We start from the raw sequence: 20468 nt of genomic DNA, 5'->3' as shown, positions 1-20468 counted from the left end.
ATAAAGGTTAGTGAAATAGCAGGGTAGTAGGGAAGCTACAATAGGCTTGTAGAGTACTGCTTAAAGTTACTGGGGCAACCAGCATGGAAAGAGGGAAAGGTGTTATTTCTGGTGCAATTGTTGAGGCAGCTGTGTGAGAACCTCGTGTTCTTTGTATTGTATGTAGTGGTACGCTACGGCTAACCCTGTTGGGGGTTTAGCCGCAAAAACAGAATAAAAGTTTGTTTTAATTAAAAAAAAAAAAATTTGTTGAAATGTTCTGCAAAATGTTACGGTCAAGGTCTGCAATAGAGGTGAGGAGACCTCATTAACGGTATTTTTTTAAGTTGACTGAAATTGCATTAGGTTACACATACTGCCAGTTGACTTTACCATAAAGATACTGAATTGACTGCAGCAGTACAATGACCAAGACCCAGATATCAGGGTGCGTCCAGGGCCTCTGTAATAATACCAGTTTAGACACTTCCCAATTGGGCCAAAGACAAGTCTACTTCCTCCTGTTCCTGTTAGCCAGTCACTATGATAGGCAGCCTTATTGGCCAACAAGAATGTGTGAATGGTAGGGGCCATCCTTCTACAGAATCAGGAAGTGTTAAAACTCGTGTTTTATTTGAGCAATACACCTCCACCTGGAGTATCTGGATCTCATTTACAAGCTTTGGTGAAGTGAGTGCCAGCAGCCACTCTATGGTAAAGCGAGTGCCAGCAGCCGCAGTGCTTTGAGTTTGATCTGTTTCCCCACCTCGTGGCATTTACCCATTTTAGTTTGCTCATCCCTTCGTCTTTTTGTTTCCCCAGTCCCTTTCCTCTGACCTTTTTGGCTTTCTATTTTTCTTCCTTGTTTTCCCACCAAAATTCAGAAAACATGAGGGGCTTGTGGATCATGTTTCATTATAACATAACATGGGTCTTTTGAACTGTGTGTTGTGATATTCTTGTAGATAATTGACTGAAAATCTCCTATATGCCGTGCCTGATTGCATATTGGAAATGTTATCTGTATTGCTGCCCACTGTCTTATCCTGGAAAATGAATAAAGTTATATTATTTCCACACAAAAAACTACAAATCCCATGATGCATCCCTTCCCAGGAGTCGTGGCTGTGAGAATCTTGCAATGCCTCATGGGATTTGTAGTTCCACCACAGCTGGAGGACCGGAGTTTGGCTACCCCTAGTCTAACTAATCGGTTTTGAAAATAGTTAGTTGAAGCCCTACAAGCAGTGTAAGTACCTGAATTAGGCCTGGTATCATTTTGCAGTCCCTGTACAGCGGGGCTGAAGTGTAGGAGAAAGGAGCATTAAAAGTAGCCAATCTGTGTAGGTGCTCACAAGGAGCATGCTGATAGGAGGAGAAAGCCGGAAGACATGAGCTCATCACTGTGTTCCTGCTCCTTTAGCCAACCTGGGCTCAAAGTAAGGGGTTTAAATGATTCTAGCCATCTGACTGAGTAGCAGTAAAAAAAAAAAGTACTGTAGGAGGAAATTTCTGGATTACCAGTAAATATTGCAAACTGTTTGTTTTTTTAAAATTTTAATTTTGTTAGTTTACGTTTAATTTCTTCTTGAAGACATAAACAAGATTTTTTCCTCAGGGATCCACCTACACTCCTCCTCTCCGCACCTCTGACCAATCAGGTAAGTGTCTCATCATACCCCCCCTGTTGCTGGGGACAAATTAACCCTTAGCAGGACCCCTCTTGTTTTTCCAAACCCCTGTCATGTAGGCCTTACACAGACGCCTCCGTCTGCTGTTCCAGGCCTGTCTAGAGCGTTTAGATCATCATCATTGTTGTTATTTTTTTATAATGCCAGTGATTAGTTGGAGGGGGGTAATAGGGGGAGCCTGGAGAGCAGCATTGAATGAATGTCTTTTCCTGGTGTATAACGAATAGTAAATTGTAGATTTTTACCAGAGACAACAGAAGGACCTGAGATGATTAATCATGGTTAATGCCTAGCTGAGAGCTAGGCCTTCTTACTTATGTAAACATCATCATAAAATATGAGCTCTTTGCACAGAATCCTGCTCGGCCATATGAGAGTCTTCTGCTTCTTAAGTAGCTCTCAGTTTTATCCATAAATACTTAGCCAAGATGAGGTCTCTTCTGTTGCCCTGCCAGATCTTTAGTAGATAATCTATATATTGGCAAGGAATGGTATGTTGTAGAAGCGCTTGTGTAGGTCATTATTCTATGACAATCTGCTTTTGACCTTGTTTTCTATAGTCGCCTTCTAAATTTTTTAACAAAATCAAAGTTCTTAACATTTGCAGATCTCATCCTGCATTTTCTCACTTTTTTCCTCTGTGGAATGCTATACCAGGTAGAGTTTAAGAAAACTAGGGATGCACCAATACTGTTTTTTCAGTATCAACTATGAGTACCAGAGATGCACCAAAATGAAAATGTTAAAACTGAAACGAAAGCGAAATTTAAAAAAATGGCAGACTGAAACCACATTTTTTTTTTCATTCTATCTTTTAAAATTTTTTTAAACATTTTATTTATTTTTGTTAAATATTTTTTATTATTTTTACTTTACTGTCGGGGGCTCTGGGGAAATATTGGGGGTCTGAACAGACTCCTGATATTTCCCTTTTTAAAATAGAAAAAGGGATTGAGAACACAGAGTCCTCAATCTCTTTTTCTGCATCCCCTGTTATAAATGAACAGAAATCCTCTATACTGAGTGTTCCTGTTCATTCATATCTTGTGGAGATAGTATGTTTACCATGTCCACAATCATGAATGACAGGAAGTGATGTAGATCACTTCCCATTCATTCATAATTGGGGCACAGTAAACATACAATGTCCTCAGTTATTTACAAACACTCAGCGATCATGAAGTGTTTGTACCCGGTCTCCATCCTGACTTGCTATCGCAGGAGGCTGAGCGAGCGGTGAGGGAGGTGAGTTTGATCTCCTCTGACAGCGCCACCGGCCCGGCCTCCTTTGACAGCTGTCTCTGCCCCCACACTGCTCTTCTGATCTGTCACAGGAGGCTGGGGCGTTGCAGGAGGAGAGCTCAGCCACCTGTGACAGATCAGGAGAGTGGTGCAGTGTTGGGGCAGAGGCAGCTGTCAGGGCAGAGGCAGCTACCCCGAGGTAGTGTGGGCCCGGCTTCCGAGCCAGTCAGGGAACCTGGCTTCATGCTTCCTCGCGACCCAGCAAGGCAGCCTGGCTTCCTGACCAATCAGGAAGTCGGACGGCGGGAAGCTAGGCTGCCTCGCAGTGTTGCTAGGCAGCATGAAGCCAGCTTCCTACCCAATCAGGAAGCCTGGCGGCGGGCCATAACCTGCCACTGGGCTTCCTGATTGGTCCGGAAGCCAGACTGCCTCGCAGTGTCGCTAGGCAGCGTGAAGCTGGCTTCCTAGCCAATCAGCCTGATTGGCCGGGAAGCTGGCTCCATGCTTCCTTGCAGCACTGCCAGTCAGAGTGAATCTCCCTCTGACCGGAAGTTCCGGCATCGGGGTAAGTATTGGAGCATTTGGGCGACTAAGAGTACTCGCCCAAGTGCTCAGTATCGGCACAGATACCGATACCAGTATTGGTATTGGTACATACCTAAAGAAAACCATGATGGAGAACCTATGGTCAGCTTTACTACTACCTTATCCTTATTGAACAAATTGTAAAAAAAAAAATCTAGGTGACAAATAGAAAAATGACTTGTCTACCTACTATATATAGGCTTTAGATATACTTTAAAATTACCTTTACACAGATCTAAAAATAACTGTCAAGATTTTACATTTCTTCATCACTACAGATTAGCACAAAGGTGACAGGTCCTCTAAAATCACAGAATAGCCAAATAACAGGTCTATATAGTGATGGATTATCTTCTGTAAACCATTCTATTTTAGAGACAACTGTTTCTAATCAGAGTTTGCTTCCATTTTTCCAGCCGCTTCATTACCAGAAAAGTATGACGGTTTTATGTTATATTTTCTCTGCCAGTTGTGGTCGTGGAAGGGATCACTAAGAAACCGCACGCTAGTGTCCGCACTGCAATCATACTCTATAATGTACAGGAGCAGCAATAGTAATTACTACTAGAATAGGGCTTCTGGTTGTAGTCATTATAGTAAAGAGAGGGTATACTCTTTCCTGAATCGGAAGCTGAGGCTTCATCCTACTAGGCTAATGCCACAGCTATCGTGCAATTATTTGTAGCAATTTGTTTTCCAGACTGTCGGTGGAGTCTAGATTAGCATGTAGGGTAAAATGCCACAAAAGTGGAAGAACTGTTCTGATTAGGAGATTAAAAGGACAAAACGGGACTGCTGGCAGCCATATAGTCTATTGCAAAAGTGTGGAAACAACCAACCATCCCTTTTCAGATGTAAAACAAAGACTGGATACATTTTTGGTAAATAAAAGATTCTTTAGTGTGCTCTAAAAAAAAATCTCAGTGTTTGGTCTCTCGGATTATATATGCACACCCAGAGATGAGACACTGTCACCTTGCCGCACGCCCAGAGATGAGACACTGTCACCTTGCCCATGCAAGGTGACACTGTCTTTGTAAAGGGCGCTCCAAATTCACATATACTTACCTTACCAGAACTCCATAGTTACTTGCCCCTCTGCAATCAGTGGTCACATTAGCTGTTTTGTTGACTCCGGGAAGCAGGGACATTACCTGGGGCATGTGATTGGCCACTAGACTTGGGTGTTGTCACAAGGAAGAAGATCACATGCTCCTTCATACCCTTGCCTACCCACCTTTTTTACCGCCCCCTCACCCTTTCCATGCTTACCTTCACTTTATTTTTCCATACTTGTTTGACCTTCCATCTAGACCCTCCACGCACTATATGCCATGCTTTCGCCTAAATTCACAAACACTTTGTGAAATTATGCGACCTGAAAACCCATACTGCTGATTCAGCTACAAGATGTTATGTTATATGCAGTATTGAATATATTTGCACCTACTGTCCATGCTTATTTTTACTACCTGTTATTGTCCTTTTTACTGTAATTTCTTTATACTTGTCTTGAAAAACTATGGTCAGAACAGAAAAGTACAAATTTCGCAAACTGTAAAGGGTCAGTCCACTGAAAACTGAGGACTATTCCTGCTTGGATGTTGATGAGTTGAAAAACCACAGGCCTTGTACTCCATCAAGCTAATGCCCACTCCCTCAGTATGCTTTGTATAGTCAGCTATAAGGTGCACTGGTAGTCAAGGAACCTGCTGCATGGCCACCAGTCCACAGTTGGTTCCCTGGCTTATATCCGTGACATTCTTGCCAATCAAACTATGCTTTCTCCTTCTTTACAGTTCTACGTTTTGATAAATGACATGCCCCCTGTATGTATTTTCTGACTCTGTGGGACCTCAGTCTGGATCTGCTGGGCCTTCAGAAGCTGTCCTTTGAACCACTTATAAATATCTCTCTGCGCCTTACTCGCAAGGTGCCCTCCTTGGCACCATTACCTCTAATAGGTGAGTTTCTGAATTAGATGTCTTGATGTGCAAGGAGCCTTTTCTGGTCATCCATAAGAATAAGATTGTGCAGAGGCTAAAGACCTCCTACTCACCAAGATGTTCTCTGCCTTCTATCATAACCAGGTCATCGTTTTTCCCTCCTTGTGTCCTGCACCGACACACCCTAAAGAAATTTCCCTCCACTGTTTTGACATGGTACAGGTACTTAAGCGTTTACGTCTCTGGGACAGCTTCCATTCGTCTGGAATTCTCTTCGATTCTTCTGGGCTAGGGGGCACAGTTCTGCTTTCTCAGCAGAAAGTGGACATTAGCCTGCTATCTCATGACTTTGGGTCAGAAGAGTATGTTGGTAAATGCACTCCTGTTACCCAAAAGAAAAGTAAAGAAACAAAACAAAAAAAGTTTAGCTTTGCTTCTCTTTTAAACAAATTCACTAAGCACTTAATGGGCATAATTGAAAGCAAACTTTTGCATGAACATTAGTTTTGTCAAAATCACTCGCTTGTCGCCTCCTGATTCTGCATTTCTCTCCAAAAGGCTAAATCTACAAGCCAACACATCAAAGGGAGTGTCCAGCTTGGTGCTGGATTTTGGTGTGACCGCAAACTGAAACCTAGGAGTTTTCTGGTGTAAATCTGTTTCTTTTCCTCTAAACTTCTAAGCAGCCGTCCATCTCCTGGTCATGTGATTTTGTGCCACCTTCATCTGAGAACGTCAGAAAACTATGCAAAAAATTTTGCACCGTTAATTGTGTTGGGTCCCCTATATTAATAGTTTGGCTTTTCAAACAACAAAAGCATACTTTTCTGTCTGTCACTATTCTTTACCTGTATATTACAATGCTTTATGATTGCCATGTGCCATTTCATGATATTTTAAAGTAATTTAAATATATTTATTTCCTCTCTCCCCCTCAGATGTGGATGAGTGTTTGGATAATAATGGTGGATGTCAACAAATTTGCGTTAATACAATGGGCAGCTACGAATGCCTGTGCAAGGACGGCTTCTTCCTCAGTGACAACCAACATACATGCATCCATCGCTCCAACGGTACGTATATGTAAACACTGATCATGCTCAGTCCTAACTCATTTCCCGTCATACATTGCTTGTTGGAAAAAATGGTCTCCATTTAAGGGACCGATAGTGATTTTTTTTTTTTTTTTGGTGGGGGATGAAGATGCAAAAGTATTCAGCATGTTTATTGCAAACTAAAAATATCACTTTGTTCTCTAGTATAAAGAAGTTTTCATTAATTTGAAGTGATTTATGAATGATTGCTCTGAGTTACTTCACCCTAGCCTAGAACTGTACTTGGAGTAATAATACAAAAAATATATATTTCGGGATCCGCTCCAGGTGCGGCGTCTCAGTATACCGCGAGCTGTAGCTCGCGGTATACTGAGCTTAGGGTAACGGGAGGACGCTAGTTTGTGTCCTCCCGTTACCCTAAGGAGAACTATGGGGAAAAACACTGACCCCATAGTTCTCCTTTTAACCCACTTGAGGCTTTTGAACGTCCTAAAAAACTTAGCAAACATTCTATTTTTTTAAGTCCTAAGTGTTGCAGATAGTCTGCCAGTTGCATTGGGTAAATACAACAATGTGTTTCATTGCATGTATTTTTCATATGTAGATCAAAGGTGCGTGCCCTTTCATCTGCAGATGACATCAGTTAAACAAAAGTTACACGTAAAAAAAAAAACCCTATTTACCCCTTTATTGGTGGGCCCTAATCATCCCTAAGTAACTCCTTCCTTCTCTTAGCTATGATTTTTCTGATGATTTTTATAGATGCGTGGACATTTTTTTAAAGAAAAAATGACTTTTTACCGTTGTAATATTATCTTACGTTAGCGCCAAACAAACAGGCCCATTGTGGAAACTGCTGTGGTCCATAATTGGTATTAAAGTTTGATTTCTGAAGTAGTAAAGGTTCAGCAGCATCTGAGAAGCCAAAACTTACTCTGAAGACCCCAAGTGTGTGCCTGCACTAAATCCAACAATGTCCAAATGCAGCTGTTCAGATCCATTTATCAATAAAAATCTGAGTGTTCTAACCCTTCCCCACTCTGTCCACAACTTTCAACAAAAATGTTTTTCCTGGAGTTCCACTTTGTGCAGCAGTTTGATTTAAAAGGATGCGTTTTAGGGAGTTTTTGTTTTGCTGTGCTTTGGGGATTTTTTTTTCTGTGCTGTTTTATTTTGTGTATTTTAAAGACCAATGTACACTTTACAGTCCAGTCTCCCACTGTAATCCTATTGTATCCCTTACTTGCTGTATGTGCAGGTGGGATGCTATACAATTTGGTAAGACCCCTGGAGGGAATGATTGTATACTCTGTAAATGTTTTGACTGGAATGATTAGGTTCTTCTCTGTATGGTTTAATCTTGCAGCCACCTGCAATGAGGCAAACCTTTTTAAACTTGGGGTTTAGTTTTGTATGCGAGATATTGAACAATCTTTCGGAAGAAGATATTGGTAACAAGGTAGGAAAACGTTCATGTCATGTGTGGGTATATTATTAGTATGATCATGTGGAATGTGTAATTGAAAAAAAAATAAAAATCTAACGGACTATACTAAAACTAGCCCTGATGTGGTCTGCACAGTCCTCTATAGGAGATTATTCTTCCTGGTTAATAATTTAATGGGTAGGCTTGGCATTTGTAGCAACAGTTTGGGGAAGAGCTTTTTATTTCCAGCATGTCTGTGCCCCTGTGCACAAAGCCAGCTACATGAAGTTATTGTTCAATCAATTTGGTGTTAACGAACACAAGTGACCTGCACAGACAACTGAACATAATAAACACTATTGCTATGAATTGGAACGCTGATTGCAAGCAAGTCTTGTCCAACATCAGTACCTGACCTTACAAATGCTCCTTTGGCCGAATGGGCACAAATTCCCACAGGCACACTTGTAAACAGCCTTCCAAGCACCGTGGAGGCTCTTATAGTTGCAAAGGGGGGCCAGTTCAATACTCCAGGTTTGAAACGGGATGTCCAACAAACTCATAAAAGTGTAATGGTCAGGTGTCCAAAAGATATTAGCTACATAGTATAAATCTGATCCTTCAGCAGATGATGGTACAAATGAAATGGTGTATGACATAATGAACTTTGATTTTAGCAAATCACTTTTTTTTTTTCTCATTTACACATAATTGCAAAACTTATCAAAGTTATTTTGGTTCTGAAGTTTGAAGGTGAGGCTACTTTGCAATTGAGGAAACGATTCTCTAGTGGATACTATTTGGGATTATCGGTCTTTGGTACGACTATCTGATCTGACTTTGCAATAAAATGGTAGTAAGAGAAAAATGCCAGGTAGCATGTGATAAGAATGAGCAAGGCTTGGGCCTTCAGCTCTCAAATACTGGAGCAAACTCTTCTATTTCCTCCTAAAAGCAGCTGCATTAAAAGTAAAAATGTGCATTGTAATAGATATTAAAGTGACATCAAGGCCAAATCCCCCCTTCCCCCACAATGCTAATGTAAGAGGACTCAACTTAAATGATGCTTCTTAATCCGATCATCTTTTTCTCTCCAGGAGTTTTTAGCTGTCCCTCCAGTGCTGGTCTCCGATCCAGCGCTGATTCCTCTGTCCTCCTTCTCTCATGTCCCACGGTGTCTGTGCGGGTGCACGCTGCTCATATACTTACCTTGTGTCTCACCCCGTCTCCCGACCGAACCTCTGAACTGCGCATGCGCCCGCCCCAAGATCCTTTTTGGCCGCCCGATAAATTTTCAGAGGTTCGGACGGGTGCGTGCGGCAGAGACGCAGGTAAGTATTAACCCTTTCAAAAGTGTTTTTTTTTTTGCTTGCTAGCACTAGATATATGCAAAAATATGTGTCTGTTTAAAAACCCTTTAAGGTTTCCCTTTTACACAGAAAACTGCAATACTAGTAAAGGAGAAAACTTTCTATTCATTAGAAGATTCATTAGAAGATTCATATGGGTGAATAGACTCTCTAAGCCCTCAACAGTGGAATTAACCCTCTGTAGTTTGTGTTTTGACTTCTTACCACAAGGCAGTATTGATTGTGTCACTATCCTGCAGCTGGGTTCCCAACAACTTGTCTATTCTGCATGAAGGAAAAGCCACTGGGGGAGCCTAACACAGCTATTTGTCTTTGTTATGGCAGCAGTTGGACACACAGCAGCTGGAAATTCTGGTGAGGATATCTTGACACTGAAGTCCCTGAGATACTCCCTTTTTTCTACAATGCCATGTTCTGTGCTTAGGTGGCCAGTTGTGAGACCCAGGCACTGGGGATTGTGGCAAGCCAACATTGAAAGTCTTTATTTGCATAGGTGTTTACATTTGTCATTGGAACAGGATTAGAAGGTAAATCAATGGGGACATCCGATTCCGGGTGCAGCAAAGGTGGGGAAGTTCCCTTTTACTTTGTGCAACCATATGAGCAGGGCTTGAAACATTTTAGGGTGTCTCATCAGTCAGTCAAAAATTTCACCAGTCAGCATGGCAGGACTATAGCCTTGCAATTTCAACATTTTTTTGGGGACAGATGGAGCTTTCTTTTTGAGATATATAATCACAAGTACCGTAAATGTAAAGAAAAAGGTTTCCCTACGTTCTGTTATAAAACATTTATTCTTACCCATATTTTTGGGTATATGGGTAAACGCCATTGGAGTCTGTACTGTCCTTAACCCCCTCTCCCATGTGAGCGATCAGAAGAATAAAATCTTTGACAAAAAAACCTTAAAGTGCCTGGCGCATAATTCTACATTCACATCCCACAAGCGGCTAAGGCTAACATCCCTGAGGTGAAATGTCGGCCCACCCTGCCCCTGGGGTCTCTTACATGCTTCTGAGGGTCAGTGGGGTGCTACATACATTAAAGGAAACCAGTTATGTCAACAATGCTTGTTAACGGCCTATATTTTCTAAAAGCATGCACCGAAAAAGTACCTGTGCATACTGGTATCCTGCAGATAATTTTCTGTGTGCCATTATGACAAATCGGCTTTCCCAGTTTGACAGAACTCAAGCGATTACAGCACAATCCCAGCATCAAGATTTGCTCAATTTTCAGTCATCAATGCTTTCCCAACAAAAAGAGGAAATGTAATATACAGTATATGATGGTGAACAGTATGTTTGCATGTGCCTCAGTAATTAATATTGCAAACATGACCGGTCCTCCTTTGAATAATTACCATGCTGCGTGCCTCTGTGATTAGCGACTCGATTACCCAAACACGATTTCTGGAGACGGCTTTAATGATTTAATTGGGTCATCAGTAGTGCGATCATATTCCAGTAGCTGCACAGAGCCTCATCAAGCCTTGTTCTGACTTTGGCCAAATTGCTTCTCTTTCTCTTCCCCCAGTAATTGCTGATGAAATGAGGGCTTCGCGGGTACTAATAATCGGCTCTCATGGGGCTTTAGATCGTAACAATATGTCGCTGTAATCCAAGAGGGACTGACTGCCAAATCCTCAGTACAGCGGACGTGAGTCCTCCAAGCCTGGTGCTGCTGGAGGAGGCTCTCTGTAGTAGAGGGATGGCACAAGGGAATTAAAAGAAAAACTATTTATTGTCCTGTGCATGTCTCTGCAGGGGTGCTAGGGACTCGGTGCTACCCCAAATTGTCCCCTTTTTCTTTTTTAATGTATTTGTTAGTAATACAAATATTTACATTTTGCATGTGCACAATTTAATTTGCTCCTGAGCTGACTGCCTAATATGCTTCCAACAGTCAGACAATTGCGTGCTGTATGGATAGTTTTAGGTAGAGGCCCTCATAAAGAAAATTTTCAGGAAAACTTTTAATTAGCCCTTGCAGTGGGGCTACCCCCGCACTGCAAGGGTTAAGTGCTCGTTTGTGTGTCTAGGGACAAAAATAACAAAATTATACTCATCCGAAGCTCCGAGCCGGCCAGTTGTCACAGCGCTTCCTCCAGTCTGTCTCCTTCTCCGCAGCACATTGGAATCTTCCTTGGTGTCCTCACGTCTATGCACAGTGTATAGACCTGATCATTTACGGGACCGCTGCAGAAGAGAGGGAGAGGCAATGGAAGGACCGGTCTAAGAAGAAGCCAGGTTGGAGCATCAGGTGTGTATTACTTTATTTTTAACTTGAAATTGGACTTTTCAGTAACTTTACAATTTTGCACTGCTGATACATTTCTCACATGTCTTTAATATACAGCACCAATTTTATTTTTAGAAAATCTCGATCTGCTATGAATAAAAAGCAGCCCTTGAGCACCAGTTGATTATGCCATCAGTCTGCTGCAGGAAGGAGGAAGCATTTCCTCAGTCTCCTATCCCCGAGTGATCAAACAGTGCATTTTAACTTTATAGCAAGTCAAAAGATGTTTGTTATGAACTCAGCTTCATGATTGTGTCATTAGCCAGCATCTCCCTCCACTAAGTAGATGCTGACCCTTGGCCATACCTGAAAAAGTTGGCTTTGTCCTTTTTGAGAGAGAAGCAGATGAGAATACTGGTAGGGCGAGTACTGTGATCTCTGTAAAAGGTAATACATACCTGCAAGCATTACATTTATACTTTACATGGAATGTGTGCACTAAATATGAAACAACCACAATATAGCTGATGCTAGGTCCACTTTAAGAAAGTAACCTCCACTGCTCCCTCTACTGTCAGGAAATGTGTAGCTGGAGAAATACTTGCTCACAGCTTAGCCAGGTGGATGACGCCTCTTTTAGTTGAAGAATATAGTGAGGTCATCTTTCCACTCCCAGCTTACTGATTGGAAAGTGAAAGAGTAGCAGCAGACTGAAGAGGCCACCCCTCACTCTGCCCCTGTCCTCCAGTCATCATGTTCCTTGTCAACATATTTGTGTGCTGCTTACCTGGTTGGCTCCCGGGTCCTGTGTCTCCCTCTGCTGCTGTATTCAAGAGGCTCAAACCAAATTAAATTCAGTCATTTTCACTACTTGCATTTAAAAATTATTTGTAGAATTTGTGTCCAATGTTTAATTTTTTTAATGTTAAAATGTACTTAGATTTTTTTTTTCAAATTTTTTTCTTAAAGGGTTTCTAAACCCTCTGCTTTTTCTGCATATATCTACTGCTAGAAAGCAGTAGATATATGCAAAAAGTAAAAAAAAAACGCTTTAACCAGTGGTTTTAACTTACCTGTGTGTTCCCTGCCGCTCCCGTCCGAAAATGTGACACTGCACGGGCGGCCGCAAAGCATCTCGGGGCGAGCGCATGCGCAGTTCACATTTTCGGTCGGGACGCGAGTAAAGACGAGGTAAGTCTATGGACTCGCGCAGACACCGTGGGAGAGTACGTGCCAGCAAGCTCAGAGGAGTCAGCGCTGGATCGGAGATTTGCCACAGCGCTGGAGAGAAGTGCTTTAACGTTAGGGTGAGAGAAAAAAAAATTGCCTTTTTGATGTCACTTAAAGTACTAAAAAAAACGACGAACATCATCATATTATATATATCCTTCCAAAAATACCTTGTCTATCCCCAAATCACATCAAGTTCATAAATCAGAATTGAACAACTGAAGTCCCTGTAGAATGAAGATTGGCCTGGTAGAGACGAGGAGCGTGCTGGCACTGAAGTGGTTAATATGTAGTGGCATTAATATAAATATACAGCATTTTGTAAAAACGTTTTGCAGCATGATTTAGGACCTTTTTCACCCTTCCACCTTGTGAAATGTTGTAGAACATGAATTACTTTTCATAGTAAACCGCTTGTTTATATTTTTTCCTACTTGTGGTTTTCTGTTGGCTTCAGGATGCCCGGAGAAAAGCCTTTTCTTGTGTCGAAGTTTACATATTAAACGTAAATGTGGACTTCAGCTATCGGAATTTAGAAGACCTTTCAGGCAGAAGGAACAAATGTGAACTCAGAAATATGAAGATATTTTGTTCCCAAAAATCCAAATCCAGATCATTTTAGGAAATGGTGCTTCGAGTTCAGGGTCAGCCTTTAAAAATCCTGTAGCAGAATTCAGAAAGAAGGGAAGTTAGTTTTAGTAGAATTGGAATCTTCTGCGTGCCTGGAATAGCAGCAGGCTGGGAGGAAGCTGCACTAATCTCACTGGCATTGAGATTATATAGCCAAGGTGAAGCTGTATGAATACCAGATACCTTCCAGGGAATTAAAGGTATGCTCCAGCCCCAGCATAGCAAATATTGCATTTAAAGCTTCTATTTCATAAAAATATCACCAAAACCAACCTTATCATTAAAGTGGCCATACGCTGTTAGATTTTTTTTTTTTTTGTTTCATTCAGCCTGTGGTTTATCAGTGTGGATAGAGGAATCTCCAATTGCTGTTATTGTGTTAGCTGAAAGTGGTTTGCTTTGAAGCGATGTTTGCTTGAAGCTTTATACCATGCTGATTTGATAGGTAATAGGTCAGAGCTTTTTCACACAGGCCATGTGGGTTTGGATTTTGTTTTCTCTAAGGCCCCATTCACACACGAATCGGCCTGCACGTACAGCTCCGTGCTGCGTGCAGGGCCGTACCAAGTAGCTGCCGGGAAGGACAGGTGCTGCGTGTGATTAGAAGGCAGCCCCGGTCCTTCTCTACGGGGCTACGCGGCCGCACTCCCCCCTACGCTCACCTCATTTGCAGGTCCGTAGGGGTGCGGGTGATCGTATTTATACGCCGCCGGAATGGATCCTGTATGCGTCCTGGCCAGAAAACCCGCACCCCTACGGACCTGCAAATGAGGTGAGCGTAGGGGGGCGTACGGCCGCGTAGCCCCATAGAGAAGGATGGAGGCTGCGTTCTAATCACGCGCAGCACCTGTCCTTCCCGGCAGCTACTTGGTACGGCCCCGCACGCAGCACGGAGCTGTACGTGCAGGCCGATTCGTGTGTGAATGGGGCCTTAATAATAAAAACCTCGCTTTAAATAACTGCATGTTGTTTACTTGTGTTATCTTTGACTAATATTTAAATTTGTTTGATGATCTGAAACATGAAAGTGTGACAAACATGCAAAACAATTAAAAATCAGGAAGGGGCCCAACACTTTTTCACACTACTGTGTGTGTGTGTGTAATATATATATGTATGTATGTGTGTGTATATTATACCCGACCGGTACTTCCAGGTACAGTAAAGCTTGGGATTCACTCGACAGCACTGGTGTGTGGTGATTGGCCAAGCACTGTCAAATGGGGCAGGGAGATATGACTTGGTTTATCTTTCCCAGTGGGTAAGGGGAGCGGTGAAAGGGAGATGATGCTGAGGAGGAGACTAAACATCGAACTCCCTCGCTAGTTCCGACATCATCTTCCAGGTTTGGCACCTTCAAAAATCTGGATTGACCAGCTTGGGATGACATATATGTCGTATATTGCATTTGATTCATCCTGGCACTAAGGCATGCCAAGATTGTACACTGTTAACAAGTTTGCTAGGAGACCGATGCCTGCAATAAAATGCCTTTGTGCTAGCAATTTTTTTTGGCAAGTAAAGTTCTGCTTTAAGTGAACCTGCTGCTTTGCTCTGCACGTGAAAAACAAAGGTTCACCTTAAAGCAGACCTTTACACTCCAAAATCTAATTTTTAGCAATGCATCCCTCTATGTATGATGATTAATAATAACATAGACATGTCAGGTGTACAACTCTGTGATTTTTGAAATACTTACACTTGCAGAGCATTCACGTCCTGCTTTGAAAGGGCAAAATGACTTCAGTTTGCCAAAGCAATGCACAATGGGATTGCCTTGTTAACAGCGGAGCATTGCTGGGAAATCTCATATGTAATCTTACGAGATCTCAGGAAAAGGCATTTTCCTCCCCTGAGGTGATGTGCATGGTCACGTGCCAGAAATCCAGGAAGTAAAAGGAGAACAAGTAATCTGCCTTTAATAAACATGGCGTCTGCCAGAAGACTTGGGAAGAAAAGAGAAATAAGGTATGCTAGGAGTACAAAGCCAGCAATTATCTAGAATGTTTTTTTGTAGATTATCATTACTAATCATTTCTAAATGTGTGTTTGTTGTTAAAGAGATGGGTAAAGGTCCGCTTTAAGCAGTAAGTGTGCTTTTTTTTTACCCAAGGACAAATGTCGTTTTTCTGAAATTGGTTTATATTATTTATGCTTAACCACTTGAAGTCCGGGGTGTGAAACCCCCTTCCCATCCAGGCCATTTTTCAGCACTGCGGTACTTTGACTGACATTTATTCTGTCATGCAACGCTGTACTGAAATAAATTTTTATACCATTTTTTAGGGACAGATAGAGCTTTCTTTTGGTGGTATTTAATCACCACTGGGGGTTTTATTTTTTAATATATTAAAGAAAAATTACAGAATTAAAAAAAAAAAAAACAGTTCCCCCTATATTAAATTCTAAAACATTTATTATTACCCAATTTTTTGGTAAAATATAAAAGACAGGGTCACGTCGGGTAAAAAGACACCAAACATGTCAAGCCTTAAAATTGCGCACGCGTGCGGAACCTCAAAGACATATATAATACTCAAAATTGGCCATAGGCGACACTTTTGACCGCTCATCAGTTTAGTGTTAAACTGATCCCCCCTATATAATAGCAAAGGCACACTGACAGACCCTCTTTATGGAGCCCTAGGACCCCTAATGTCACCTGTGGACCCCAAAAGAAGCTGATGAAGCACAGATCTGCTTCATCAGCTTCTTCTCTCTGGCTATAGCAGCCAGATGACTGACAGGTGAATGCGGAAGTGATGTAATACACATCACTTCTGCTTTCACAGCATGGAGAGAGATTTTGGGATTGAAGGTGAGGGGTTGGCGGCACTCGAGGGGGGGAAATCACGCCATACAACTGATTGGCGGCTATAGAGCCGCTGATCGGTTGTATGTGAAACAGCTGTTAACGGCTGTAAAAACGAGCGGCTTTTTCCTGCCCGTGCGCGCGCTAGTCTGGCGTCCGTCCGTTTTTTCTTAACGGGCAGATGGCAGGAGGTTAAACAATAAGTTCACTTTAATAGAAAGTGCACCTATTCTTTCTGCCCCCCTCCCCTAACATCACTGAGCCCATCCTTATTTATACCCATCAGAATTGTTGACCTAGACTTCTATAGAGCTCTAGTGCACACATATGGAAGGCAGTGAGAGGAGTTTGGCATGGGATATAAACAATTGCCAGAGGCCACAAGTGCCGGATCTTGACGGGTATAAATCTGCAAAGGGAGAGGGTGAGCTCTGGGATGTTACTGGAGGTAGGCAGGAAGAATAAGCGCATTTTCTATGAAAGTGCACTTATTCTTTAAAGTTCTTCAGTTTTTAGGATGTACTTGACTTTTAGCCTTTGAAACTTGTTACAACTTTTTGACAATTCCTAAAATGACGTACCATGGTAGCTTGTTTTATTTATTGGTTTCCCAATATTTGACCTGGTTGAATTAATTGCCATAATTAAAGTGCGATGTGTGCAATTAAATAGAAGAGACAGAGCCCGTCGTTAGTGAAACTTTTTTTTTTTTTTACCTAGTGGGAATGAAAGGCTGGTAGTTAAAATACAATAGCTGCTTTGTTTACACACCTAAGGATGCTGGTTTATTTATGGACCAGTGAGTAGCTAATGCCTTGGCGACCACTGCAGAAGGGTTATAACTCTTTTGGAAAAAGCTCTAGTTCACTGGATCTGTTCGGTCTGTATTTTTTAATTTCCAGAGTTCCTTTTCTCCTAGCATGGCATGGTTTGCAGTTGATTAAGCTTGCGTTATTAGAAGCCCTGAAAAGGACGGAATTGGTTAGAAAAACGACCCTTCTTTGACCTTGTAAACTAGAATCTAATAGACTTGTGTTAAGAGCAGTTATTCATTACTAACAATTATCTTGTTTTAAGAGGAAGAAAAAGATGTAAAACAGCTTTAAATCTAGCAAACTCAATACTTTGGACAGTATATTAGAGCAAAAACAATTTATATTTATTTTAGTGCTTATCTTGTAGATTGTAAGCTCTGATGAGCAGGGTCCTTCTAATCCTTTTGTATGGCATTGTATTTTAATTGTATGTTTTGTGTTGTAAACTGCTGTGCAAACTGTTGCCACTATATAAATCCTGTATCGTAATAATTTAAAGGTAAACTCAAGGCAGATAATAAAATATCAACTAAAAAACCCCCCATTAAAGCCAATTTCTTTCATCCAGCTTTTAAAAAGAAATAAAAATGCAATACTTGCCTCCTCCTCAAATCTGTCCCCACAGTATTTATTTCTTTTTTTTTTTAAATACCCCTTAGTGTATTTCCACTTTTGCAGTCAAATCTGAGAAAACCCCACTATATGTTTGTTATGTACTTCCATTCACACAGCATACCCAAAATAATATTTAAAAAAAATATCTCTTACCTTTTTAGATACTTCTGTGGTGAAGTCCTTTGTGCATATTCCAGGCTACTCTGAGCAGTTTAAAAGTGAAAGTAGAGGGTCAAACTGAGAGATAGACTAAACCTCTTTAATATACAATGCTCCTAAATCTTTAACACTTTGGAAGGACAGACTGTGTTAAAATCTAGTTTACAACTGATAATGTAATCTGCCAGTATAGTACAGACAGGGTTAATAAGAGTAAACATAACTCCCTAGCCTCCTCCTTGACATTACATAGGGGGGAAGCTAGGTAAGATTTTCAAGCAAGTAAAAAACAAAAAAATGTAAACCGCAATTTTGAATTTTTTGGAATGCAATGTAAATGAGAACATATAATGGATATAAAGTGGGTGTTATTCCAATATGGCTGCAAAAGTGGAAGTACACTTTAAATTGGCCATATACCACTAGTATACAGCTATTCCTCCCTTAATGACCTACATGTTTTGCAACCATTCGCACTTACGGCCAGCTCTCCGACCGTACATGCGGGTACGTGGCAGCTGCAGACTTAATTTTCATCACCATTCGCCGCTGCTTTTCTCAGTAAGTACTGTACCTACAGATTTACAGTACTGTACATTGTACAGTACTGTATACAGTTCCTCGCTTAAGGCCCCATTCACATGTAGCGACATACCTTTGCAGCAGCCGGGATAGCGCGACTTTCGGGGCGACGATCCAGCGACGGTAGCGCAACCTTCTCCGTCAGGCTCCATAGAAAAAAGCAAAATCGCGCAAAATCCGCAGAAAAAAGGGTCCTGTAGAAGCGACTTGCGACCGCGACGAGCGAAATGGAGGTAAGACAGCTCCATTGACTATCATTAGCCGGCGACTTCTCGCGCATATCGCGCAGCACAAATGCATGATATCGCGGCGGAAATCGCGCGATAAGTCGCTACATGTGAATGGGGCCTAACGACCTAGTCGTAGGAACGGATCTTGCTCGTTAAGTGAGGAATAGCTGTATTGTAATAAAAAAAAATGTTTTCGGAACGTTCGTTTCATCTAATAGTTATTGGGGTCAAATCGACAATTGATTTCGATTTAAAGTGACATTAAACCCTCAGATTTTTTTTTTTTTTTTACTGTAATGTGTGCCTTACTGTAATGCATGGTAGTTTCCCTTCTCTTTGCTGCTCTTCCTTTTTAAATCCTCATGTCTTCTCATGCTTGGGGAGAACTTCACTTTGCAGCTGACTGCCTCTTCCTGTTGTGCTGGCTCAGGTTGCAAACCTACACACAGACACCATGTATCCATTTCAGAGACAAGGCAGTCTGCTGCAAAACAGAAGTTCTGCCCAGCATGAGAAGAGATAAGTATTTAAAAGGAAGAGCAGCAAAGAGAAGGGAAACTACCATGGATTACAGTAATCTGAGGGTTTAATGTCACTTTAACAGTGAATGTGGTTTTCCTTTGGGAAACTCCATTAATTTCCAAAATTGAATGTTAAAACCAAATGAAATTTCGAACAACATTTGTCAATTCTCTGATGGCATTATCGAATGCAGCACAGAGAGTAGTTAATCATTCTCAGAAGAGGGTGTGCAGGAAGAGAGGGGGTTGTGCTAGGTAATTGACTCTTCTGGAGTAGGCAAATTTTCTACCAAGTTCACATTGCAAGTGAATGAAAAATAATTTATGGAAAGGAAAGGAAAAACATTGCAAGTAAGCATTTAAAATACTTGATACCTGTAGTATTTACGTTGGAGACAGGGTCTCATTAAGGCAGTGGGGGACCACAGCTTGGCAAGTAATCTCTGCCTGATTCACATTTGTCTGGAGAATACACGTAAAACCAAATGTTTGACTATAAATCTATAAACTCCACTACAATGTTTTGTGTCAGCCAGTTGTTATTAATGACCGCCATTGCACCGTCTCTGCCTACTGGTGGGAGTCTGTAATGATGTAATGTGTAGAGAAATGATTCAGCTAAAGAGATGGACAGAACTTTCATGTAGAGAAAAGCCCTTAATTACCTTTGGAAAGGTTGGCAAATGGTTATAAACAGTTCACAGGGACACAATTACATCTCTGTCCTGGAATGCAAAGGCTGAATACTAGCGTTAACTCAGCATAAGAAAATAGCCACTGATCCTACAGGATAACACAATGACGTAAGCAAGGAAGAACGCATCGGAACCAATAAACAAATCTTTCTGCATATATCGCAGCATTTGGCTGGATAGTCCAGGTGGCTTTGAGTCTGCAAACAATACTTGTAGTCAGGGCCGTCTTTGCCATAGGAACTTGGCAGCCAGCGCCATGGCCAGCAGGGTAAGAGGGCTAATTAGCAAATATTTACACATTTCAATTTTTATTTTATTTTCTGATTTATTGTCGATTTTGATGACTTGCTCTGACATAGTCTGTCCTGTAGTGGCTTTCATAGTTGGGTATGACCTGTAGAAGTGAAAATGATGGATCCTCAAGCCCATGTAAGCAGACGTGCAGGGGTTGTTAAGAGGAGTAACGAGATTCTTTATAGATTTTATTTATATATAATAAATAAATACAGTGTGTGTGTGTGTGTGTGTATATATATTGTGGAGAGTCAGCAGGGCTGAGAGCAAAGAAGGGGTTAACTTAGGAAGGGCTGTAGGGGAAGTACCTGCCCTCCCAAGTTAACCCCTTCTTTGCTCTCAGCCCCTGC

General features: G+C 41.5%; 1 protein-coding gene across 1 annotated transcript in view; it reads left to right on the top strand.

Moving 5' to 3' along the window:
• Positions 1 to 20468, top strand: part of SCUBE1 (signal peptide, CUB domain and EGF like domain containing 1) — a 233039-nt gene that overhangs the window by 68798 nt on the left and 143773 nt on the right. Inside the window, exon 4 of the mRNA XM_018553435.1 lies at positions 6382 to 6516. Within this exon, the coding sequence (XP_018408937.1) occupies positions 6382 to 6516 (135 nt within the window). The remainder of the gene's footprint in view (positions 1 to 6381; positions 6517 to 20468) is intronic.

This window comes from Nanorana parkeri, unplaced genomic scaffold (genome assembly GCF_000935625.1).
Source record: "Nanorana parkeri isolate BGI_ZX_2015 unplaced genomic scaffold, ASM93562v1 scaffold120, whole genome shotgun sequence".
Classification (NCBI taxonomy): Eukaryota; Metazoa; Chordata; class Amphibia; order Anura; family Dicroglossidae; genus Nanorana; species Nanorana parkeri.
The sequence above is the reverse complement of the archived record's forward strand: the minus strand, read 5'-3'. Positions and strand labels throughout refer to the sequence as shown.